At 52.6% G+C, this 10,046-nt stretch overlaps 1 protein-coding gene across 3 annotated transcripts; it reads left to right on the plus strand.

Moving 5' to 3' along the window:
* The first annotated feature begins 694 nt into the window (after positions 1–694).
* On the plus strand, positions 695–9,301 carry Slc16a5 (solute carrier family 16 member 5). Of its 3 annotated transcripts, XM_057776787.1 has the most exons (4): positions 695–893; positions 3,639–3,782; positions 6,170–6,979; positions 9,039–9,301. In XM_057776787.1, exons 1-4 carry the CDS (start codon positions 695–697, stop codon positions 9,299–9,301), a joined length of 1,416 nt encoding a protein of 471 aa, XP_057632770.1. The 3 variants fall into 3 exon arrangements, with proteins under 3 accessions (XP_057632770.1, XP_057632771.1, XP_057632772.1); XM_057776788.1 differs by lacking the exons at positions 3,639–3,782; positions 6,170–6,979; XM_057776789.1 differs by lacking the exons at positions 695–893; positions 6,170–6,979 and having other exon boundaries at positions 3,686–3,782.
* The last annotated feature ends 745 nt before the right edge of the window (positions 9,302–10,046 follow it).

Here is a 10,046-nt window from a genome sequence, read left to right on the forward strand (position 1 = left end):
TGTAAAAAGGAGTATTATAAGGCGGTTCCAAAAGGAAGGCATGTTGTATACATAATAAATAAATAAATCTAAAAAAAAAAAACCCAAAAAAACAAAAGGCTCCCCTTGCAGCCTTCGAGCCCGGTGTCCTTGCTGAGTGCCCTCTGTAACAGCTTGCTTACTGAAGGTGAACTGGTTTGATCCTGAGGTGTGGCGAAAGTTGGTGCTGGAATGAAGGCAGCTTGGTACGAAGGAAGTTTAGAAATGGATCCATATCCAGCTTGAGAGACACCAGGACCTTACTGACCCATGGTCCACTCATCTGGAAACAGTTATCAAGTGATTTAGAAGCCGCTGCCTGCCAGTTCCCAGGTGATGTAATAGCTAGAGAGAATTCCACTGACCCACCTATGCCATTGGCCACTGCCAGCCCCGCCCCAGCGGCTTTCCTGCCACCTCCAGTCAGGCTGTCCCTGGGAAGAGGGTGGAAGGAAATGCCAAGGCCAATGCAAAGGCCTCTTGCCACCTCCCAGGGGGCGGTGCCCCTCCTTGATACTTGGGGCTGGAGTATAAGGAAGAAGCAGTTTGAGTCACCCAGGCAGGGTGGCAGGTGGGCTGAGAGAGGGCTGGCAGCCTGCCAACCACAGCCTCCCTTTCTCTACCAGGCTGTGGCCACAAAGTAACCGTAAGGCTGTGGCAATCCTAGGAGCTGAGAATGCCCCAGGTTCTGGAACAACCAGATGGCCGATGGGCCTGGGTAGTCCTGCTGGCCTGCATGGTCACCCAGGCCCTCACCTTGGGCTTCCCTTCCTGCATCGGCGTCTTCTTCACTGATCTGCAGCGTGACTTCCAGGCCACCAACAGTGAGATCTCATGGTTTCCCTCCATCATGGGGGCCATGCTCCATGGTGGGGGTGAGCATCTTGAAGAGGGGGTGAGGGAAAAGGGACGAAAGGGTCTGCTGGGGGCTCTGTGGGTGGGGGACACACGATCTTCCTGACTTACGAGGTCCCTCTCTCTGAGGCTATAGGCTCCACCTCCTGGATATATCCCCAAGATTTGCTTGATTTAATCAGGGCCTGGCCCCCTTGGCTAAGATCCAGTCCTGTTCCTAGAAGTCTGTGCTGCATCAGGGACTGGAAAGTGGGGGTGGCACCTGAAGCACACAGCCAGGTAATGATTCCAGAGTCCTCCCAATGACTGATCTAGAGCAGAGGCATTCAATGACAGACTGAGTAACCGCTGGCATTAGGACCAGCAGTCCCAGGCCAGGCTGTCTCTCAGGACCTTTCCTTCCCTACAATAAGGAGAAAGTAGCCAGCATCCTGCCCAGGGCCCATGTGATGTGACGGGGAGACCTCGTGCGTCCTGGAGCTAGTAAGAGCTAGGAAATATATGGGGCTGTGAATTGTTAGTATATTAGAGATCCTCAGTGCGGCTTCAGGATAGGAAAGGACAAGCCATAAAGAGGGGACACAGGAAAAGCCCCCCCCAACAAAGCCTGGAGCTTAGAGAGAAGACAGACCGCATCTTCCCTTCCTCCGTGTTCTCCAACCACACCAAGTAGCACCAGGGACATCTTCCCAGCACCTAGGAGGGTTACGCTATAGAAAGAAACCTCAAAGTGGGCTCGGTCAATGAGAGCAAAGCCAATTATCCACAGGTCTCTCTCTGTGTCACACACACACACACACGCACACGCACACACGTTTGTTTGGCTTTGCTGATCCCAGCTCCCCAGCAACTTTCTGCCACTCCCTCCATCAGCCTGATGGTTGGTTATTCCAGATAATTCTCTCACACTGAGAAACAAGGAAATTAGCAGAGGGGGTGATGGTGCAGCAGGGAGATTGTCAACCTCCATGATGGCCCTAGAATGTGTGACCTCCTGGCCTTCAGGGCTGGGAGTCCAGTGGGAATCTCAGGTGGATCTTTATCACGCAAGTCGAGGAGGGGTCTCGATGACAGACTGGAGACTAGGCATCCCATGGAAACCCCAACTCACCAGCCAGCTTTGGCCTCACTATCCTGTCGCAGACACATGAGCAACTTTTTGGTGTGAGATTCCTGCCTGGCCATCTTCTCTCCTACATAAGTGTGCTAAGCCTGTTGCTCACCCAAAATATTGGCGAGTAAAGGGAGGAACACAAACACCAAGGGCAAGGCCTGCAGAGATTGAGGAGGGAACAATACCCAGCCAGGCAGAGGGCACAGGTTGCTCAAGATCTCCACCCCAGCTCCACACCCTCCTCACCTGTGATTTGGAGCTCTTCCCAAGGTCACCTTCCCGAGACAGGTAAAGTCCCAGAGGTGGGGAAGACACGTGGGCCGGCAGTCACACCCCTTCCAAGGCTAGTTTCAGTTCTGCCAGGGCGGCGAGAGCAGCCTTGGCGGGACTGTTTCTGAGTGTCAGTTCTGCCGCGGCGGCGAGAGCAGCCTTGGCGGGACTGTTTCTGAGTGTCAGTTCTGCCGCGGCAAGAGCAGCCTTGGCGGGACTGTTTCTGAGTGTCAGACCGTTACCCTCCCTCTGTTGTTCTCGTGTCTACGCTGGCTCAAACCGCACTTCCTCCCATCAAAGATCCACATACACGTGCTGTGTGTGCATACACTTTCTCTGCCCTCCTAAGTTATCACGAGAAACTCCATTGTATGTTTTCCCTGGGGGCAGGATGCTCAAAGATGTGGGTCTGTGAGATCTAGGAACAGCTGGCCAATCTGGCTGGTTTCTACTTGCCGGATGTAGTAGGGCTACTAAGAAAGCAATTGGGGGAGAGACAGTCCCTTCTTCACAGGGAGCCAGTTGTTTAAGTTTGGATTCAGGGAGCAACAGTTTGGATTCCTTCCTTCCTTCTTCCCTCCCTTTTTCTCTCAGTTGCCTCTCTATATCCCTCAGACTCTCCCTTCTTCCAGCCTCTCTCTGTTTCTCTCTCCCTCTCGCAGTATATCTCCCTTTTCAATCGTTCTCTCTGTCCCAATCAATCTCTCTGTTTTTCTGTGTGTTCAAAAGACAGAGCCCAAGGCCTACAGCTGAACATCCTCTCACCCCCTGAGCTACCAGTCCCTAGGTGCACGGTCTGGGTAATGGCTGGAACCAGCGAGAGAAGGCAGAGGGAATCTGGCCTGATCTGTCTCCCTGACGCTCCAACACTCAGAGCAAGGATGTGCAGAGTAGTCCAGGACCCCAGTCAAAGGCACGAGGTTGGAAGGTGAGGGGTCCAATCTTCCAGAAGACTGTGGAGTTGATGAGAGCAAGACCTGGAGGTGCAGACTGAGGCCAAGTGTTCTAGGGGACTCTTTCTGGGGCGAACCCCAAGCCAAGGTGTGATGCTCATTTAGGTCATGATCCCAGATCGGTAGACCCACATGGAATTGTTCTCAGCTTAGGAGAGTGGAGGGTTCTGTATGCTCTTTAGATGTTCTTATTGTGGTCACCTCATCTAACCACTCATTCTCTAGGGGAGGAAACCGAGGCAGAAAGGAGCGTCAAGCCTTCCTGGAACCACATGGCCAGCCTTTGGCAGGGTGGGGAACAGAAGCTAAGCTAGCAGATTTTAGTTCTCTCTTAAGGTCCTGGCTAGTTCCTCCCAGAACCCCTCTCCCAGCCCTACTGTGCCCTGACTCCAGACCTCCTCACCCACGGCCACTGGTCTCGCCTACAGGACCCCTGTGCAGCATCCTGATAAAACGTTTTGGCTGTCGAGTGACCATGATACTGGGGGGCATGCTGTCCAGCCTGGGCATGGTGGTCAGCTCCTTCTCTGGCTCGCTCAGCCAGCTCTTCCTCACGGCGGGATTGATCACAGGTAACTGTCACGCTACTCAAAGGCGCAGGGCGGGTGGGATTGCTGTCAGCCCAGGGGAGAAAGACAGTCAGGGGATAGGTCCATTCAGATGCTTAAATGCTTGAGAGTATGGGAAAGGACAGGGCTGGGGGGGGGGGGTGTGAGAGCCTCCTGGCCTGAGGGGATGGGACCACCACAGGAAGTGAGTCAGGAGGAAAGATACCCGGGGCTACATAATGAGATCCTGTCTTAAGGATCATTGTGAGTTTGAGGCCAGACTGGACTACATAGTGTCAAGCCACCTTAAGCTACAGAGTGAAATGGCTGGAACTTTGTAACTCTAGATGTAGACCAGGTTGGCCTCAAACTCACAGAGATGTGCCTGCACAGCCTCCAGAGTGCTAGGATTAAAGGCGTGCGCCACCACAAAGAACGGTCCAGTAAAGAGGGGAAAAAATGATGCAAACCCGAGAATTTACTGGTGGGAGGAGCTGGATTGCTGCTGGGAGGGGCTTGATTATTAGTGGGAGGGGCTCGATCGCTAGTGAGCGAGGAGACAGGACAAAGGGCAGAAATAGAGATTTAACCCTGAAGCCACTTGTGAGCCACTGCCCCACGGACAGCAGACAGAGGAGTGAGGGGGTCAGGAACCAGGCTTTGGACTGCAGAGAGGAAGAGACCTAGATTGCCACCTATGGGCAGGCAGGTGGGAGACAGTGTGTAGTGGCACAGGGCTGGGGGTGGGACTTCCTTTTGGGAGCTTTTTCTCCCGCACTGACCACTATGGGGCAGAGGAGGTACAGAAAGAAGCAAGAGACCCCTCTGGGGAGCTGATGTCCAGGCAGAAGATACCGCCCTGGGAAAGGTCACAAAGTATGGGGTCAATTTGCTGTCCAGAGGAGGAGGAGCCTGTAGGGTTTAGTCCTCGTGATTGACAGGAGTGGCTTCAGATGGATCCCAGGACTTAGGCCAAAGTCAAACCGTGGTCTTCCAGGATGGAGGAAACACTTAGGTTGTTTAAGTGTGAAGGAAGTCTTCGGGAGGCATTCATAGCTGATGTTAAAATGTCACTGTGAAGAGCTCGAGAAACGGCTCAGTGGCTGAGTGTATACTGCTTTTGCAGAGGACCTGAGTTTAGTTCTCAGAACCCATGTTAAGAACACCATCATTAGCCGGGAGATGGTGGCGCACGCCTTTAATCCCAGCACTCGGGAGGCAGAGGCAGGCGGATCTCTGTGAGTTCGAGACCAGCCTGGTCTACAAGAGCTAGTTCCAGGACAGGCTCCAAAACCACAGAGAAACCCTGTCTCGAAAAACAAAAAACAAACAAACAAAAACAAAACAAAACAAAACACCATCATTCCAGCCCCAGAGGATCTGACGCTTCTGACCTCTGCAGGCATGGAACTCAGACACACACACACATACACATATGTGCAATTAAAAATAAAAATAAATCTAGGGTCAGAAGATATGGCTCAACAGGTTTTTTTTTAATATTTATTTATTTATTATGTATACAATATTCTGTCTGTGTGTATTCCTGCAGGCCAGAAGAGGGCACCAGACCTTATTACAGATGGTTGTGAGCCACCATGTGGTTGCTGGGAATTGAACTCAGGACCTTTGGAAGAGCAGACAATGCTCTTAACCTCTGAGCCATCTCTCCAGCCCCTCAACAGGTTTTTTTGTTTTGTTTTGTTTTTGTTTTTGCTTTTTCAAGACAGGGTTTCTCTGTGGTTTTGGAGCCTGTCCTGGAACTAGCTCTTGTAGACCAGGCTGGTCTCGAACTCACAGAGATCCGCCTGCCTCTGCCTCCCGAGTGCTGGGATTAAAGGCGTGCGCCACCACCGCCCGGCCGAAATGGCTCAACAGTTAAGAGCACTTGTTGCTCTGGCAAGAGGACTTGGGTTCAGTTCCCGAACCCACAAGGTGGCTCACAACCATCTGTAACTCCAGTTCCAGAAGATCCTATGTCCTCTTTGGAGCTCCACAAGTACCAGGCATGAACATGGTGCATAGACATGCAGGCACAACACTCATACACATAAAATTAATAACTCTAGAAAAAAAATTGTTAGAGACGAAGTCTCACTATGGAGCCCTGACTGGCTTGGAACTCCCTATGAAGACCAGGATGGCCTTGAACTCATAGAGATCTACCAGCCTCTGCCTCCTGAGTTCTGGGATTAAAGGCGTGCGTTATTGTAGTGCTGCACAGAGGAGAACTGGGAGGAAGAGCTCGGTGAGAAGCTCGCAGACAGGTCGTCAGGTACCTTCCATCATGGGAACTTGGAAGTGTATCTGGCCTAGTGCCAAAGGAGACAACATGAGCCAAGACCCCTACTCCGTGTGGAGATGGAAAGTCCTAGAATGTCCCTGAGCTGATGTTCCCTCTCGCACTACAGGCCTGGGCATGTGTTTCAGCTTCCAGTCAAGCATCACAGTGATGGGCTTGTATTTTGTCAGCCGCCGGCCACTGGCCAATGCCCTGGCCTCCATAGGCAACTCCCTGGGTGTCACTCTCTGGCCGCTGCTGGCCCGATACCTTCTGGAAACGCTGGGCTGGAGAGGCGCCTTCCTCATCTTTGGTGGCATCCTTCTTCACTGCTGTGTATGCGGAGCCATCCTGAGGCCGGTTGCCACCCACGTGGCCCCTGAGCCCAAAGAAGATCCCCCTCCACCTTCCAAGACACCTACGCGCAGCTGCCTGGCAACGTGCATCTCATCCATCCGGTATCACCTGGCCTTGGACCTCCTTCGGCACAATATGGGCTTCTGCATATATGTAGTGGGTGTGACGTGGATGACGCTGGGCTTCCCACTGCCGCATATCTTCCTGGTGCCGTACGCCATGCACCACGGGGTGGACCAGTATTGGGCGGCCATGCTCATGTCAGTCATTGGCTTCTGCAACATCTTTTTGCGGCCGGTGGCGGGGCTGCTGGCAGGCAGGAAGAGTTTGGCAGCCTACCGGAAGTATCTGTTCACCGCGGCGATCCTTGTCAACGGGCTCACCAACCTAATATGCACAGTATCGGCAGACTTCTCGGTGCTCCTGAGCTATTGCCTGGTGTACAGCCTGTCCATGTGCGGCATCGGGATCCTCATCTTCGAGGTCCTCATGGACACCGTCCCAATGGACCGGTTCCCCAGTGCGCTGGGCCTCTTCACGGTCTTATGTGGCGTGGCTTCTCTCATCTCTCCACCACTGGCTGGTGAGAGCCGGGGAGGGAGGGCAGCCAGGCCCAGGTAGGGCCTGTACAGGTAGGACATAGGGAGCAAAGCAAAGGAGAACGTCTGATCAGATTTGAGCCCGGTCTACCACTGCCGCAAGGGACTTGAATCTGTGATCCTCACCTTTCCCCCAGAAGATCAGGGACCATGCTATAGTGTGTTATCTACCTGACAATCAAGGTATGAAAATATAGGCTTGGCCAGACTTGGTGATACACACCTGTAATCCCATCAGTTGAGAAATGAAGGCAGGAAGATCAAGAGTTCAAGGTCACCCTTGGCTACGGAGCAAGTTTGAGGCCAGCCTGGGCTATATGAGACCCTGTCTCAGCCTTTCCGTCAGAGAAAAGAGAGAGAGAGAACTAAGAGCACTTGCTGCTCTTACAGAGGACCGGGTTCCTTGCTGACACCCATGTGGTAGTTCACAACTGTTCATAACTCCAGCTCCAGGGAGTACAGCGCCCTCTTCAGGCCTCCACAGTACACTTATAGACACGCAGGTAAAACACCTATAATACATAAATGAATCTCTTTTAAGGGAAGGAGAGGCTGGAGAGATGGCTCAACAGTTAAGAGCACTGTTGCTCTTGCTGAGGACCTGGGTTCAGTTCCCAATACCCCGTGATGGCTTGGGGGGGGTCAATGCCCCCTTCAGGCCTCTGTGGGTACTGCACACATGTGACATGCATTTACACATGAACACAAAATATTCATACATTTAAGGTAAGGTTTTTTTTGTTTTGTTTTGTTTTGTTTTTTGTTTTTGTTTTTTTGGTTTTTCGAGACAGACAGGGTTTCTCTGTAGCTTTGGAGCCTGTCCTGGAACTAGCTATTGTAGACCAGGCTGGCCTCAAAATCACAGAGATCCACCTGCCTCTGCCTCTGCCTCTGAAGTGCTGGGATTAAAGGCATGCGCCACCACCACCCAGCTTAGTAAAAGATTTTTTTAAGGGAGGGGAGAGAAGGAAGGAGAAACAGAGGGAAGAGGTTTGTTTGCACTCCAGGCCTATGTGAATCTGTCGTCACCTTTTCTGCCCCTCTTCTCCTATCAGTGAAGCACAATGATAAAAGGCACCGCCTTGCATAAGGATCCCAAGGTCCGAAGCAAAGGGTACACTCACGGATAAGAGGGATGAGAGCCGTACCTGCATTTACTGTAATTAACAGCCTGGCTCTCCCGCCTGTGAGTCCCAGGCAATTGTTCTTTCTCTGAGCTAGAATGCCAGCTACAGAATGCAGAGGGGAACACGTCCAGTTCTACCCAGTCACAGAGTGCACCCGGTCAAAGCCCCACTCTCGGGCCTGACCTTCAAGGATGGCAGCAAAGGGACACGTGGGGGCTGACGCTAGGAGGAAAAGAAGCAGAATTTGTAAGATGAGGCCCACAGGGGAAGGCTGCTGCACGCTGCACACCTGAGGGAGACCATCAGGGCGGGTGAGAGAAAGCTGGTCCTGGGGGTAGCCGGCACGCCAGCGGTGCGGCGGTGACTGTGGCCAGACTATCTACACTCAGCTCAATGAGTTGCTTTTTTGGTTTTTCGGCTTTTTTTTTTCCTTTTTTCTTTTTTTCGAGACTGGATTTCTCTGTGTAGCCCTGGTCATCCTGGAACTCATGCTGTAGACCAGGCTGGCCTCTGCCTCCCAAGTGCTGGGATTAAAGGTGTGTACCCTCATCACCCAGTATCAGTGAGTTCCAGTTTCCCGGGAAGTTCTGCAGGCAAATAAATGCCTAAAAAGGTAGGGTTAGGGCCAAAAGTCATGACTGGGCAAACAGCTCAGATTCCACTGACCCTTCTCTCCGTTTGCCCTGTCAAGAAGGGTAAAGGGCCCTTTGGTTCTCTCCTGGGGAGGACATCTGCCTAGGCCAGAAGCCAGGTGTTTCCTCCCCTCCTTTTATTCCACACGTATCTACTGTGCACCTCCAAGGTACCAGTCCCAGTTTCTTGTGAATCTAAATGCTCTGCCCTCCTCAAATGCACAAGTTAGTTGGAGGACCCCTTCCAGCTTCCGTAATGGAATAACTCGTTTTCTATCCCTCAGGGCTCCTGCTGGACATGACCAACAACTTCAAGTCCATTTTCTACGTCTCAAGCTTCGTGCTCCTCTCAGCCTCGCTCTTCATCGGCGGGGGCTTCTACGCCGAGGAGAAGAAGAAGAAGAAGAAGCTGAAGCAAAATGGGCAAGCCAAGGTGGAAGATGTCATCTCGGAGTCTGCCCCAATGCAGGGTCTTAGCTCAGAAGACAAGGACGGCGCCAGGAAGCAACTGTGCCCTGAAAGCATATGCTACGTGACCAGTGTCTGAACTCCAGAGGTCACATGTGACCTGCCTCAGAGCTGAGCTCTGAGGTCCATGAGAGACCTTCCTTCCAGGAAGCAGAGTGTAGAAATGGGCCTTCCTGGCCTTCTTCCTTGGGTCCCAAGAAGATGGATCTAAGTCCTACTTGAGCAGCTATGCCTGGCTTGTCTGCGCTGTCTCTCACAGTTGCTCCTACCTGACACCCTAGTTCTTCCCACCCAGCCTTCCTGTGTCAACTCTCTTTGTCCTCCCTGGCCTCCTTTCTTCCAAGAACTTTCTCCTCCTCTCCTCCCAAATAATCAGCCCTGACTCCTTAGGTCAGAGAGATTAAGGGAGTTGCTTGGGGAGGTCGAGCCTCACGCTGACTGGAGCCACAGGAGAGGGACAGATGGAGGGCCAGGATGAGAAGTGGGCCTCAATACAGGATGGAGACAAACTGGCAGTTTGGTGGCGCTCTGGTCCTGACAACTCTGGAGAGGACAGGAGAGGAAACTGCTGTCCTGCCGGGTTCCTCCTGCTTGGGGCTCAGAATTTATTAAGTCTGAGGCATCTTCTGCCATCAAGCAGGACCTGAACCAGCATCTTCTCTTTTACCCCACTCTGTATCCACATAGGGAAAGGCAGACATTTGGCCGACCGAGAGGCAGGAAGGCTGGCCGGCTAGGCAGTCTACGGAACACTGTAAAACTGGGCTTGAGCAAACAGTAGCCTGTGCTCTGCTCTTGGCCTTCTGAGGTTTCCCTTTCGCGGG

This window comes from Chionomys nivalis, chromosome 7 (genome assembly GCF_950005125.1).
Source record: "Chionomys nivalis chromosome 7, mChiNiv1.1, whole genome shotgun sequence".
Lineage (NCBI taxonomy): Eukaryota > Metazoa > Chordata > Mammalia > Rodentia > Cricetidae > Chionomys > Chionomys nivalis.

Excerpts from the sequence above, each read along its gene's own strand:
- Slc16a5 (XM_057776787.1), top strand. The coding sequence starts at position 695 with ATGCCCCAGGTTCTGGAACAACCAGATGGCCGATGGGCCTGGGTAGTC. Across the intron at positions 3,783-6,169 it reads CACGGCGGGATTGATCACAG|GCCTGGGCATGTGTTTCAGC; the intron begins GTAACTGTCACG and ends CTCGCACTACAG. Across the intron at positions 6,980-9,038 it reads CATCTCTCCACCACTGGCTG|GGCTCCTGCTGGACATGACC; the intron begins GTGAGAGCCGGG and ends TCTATCCCTCAG.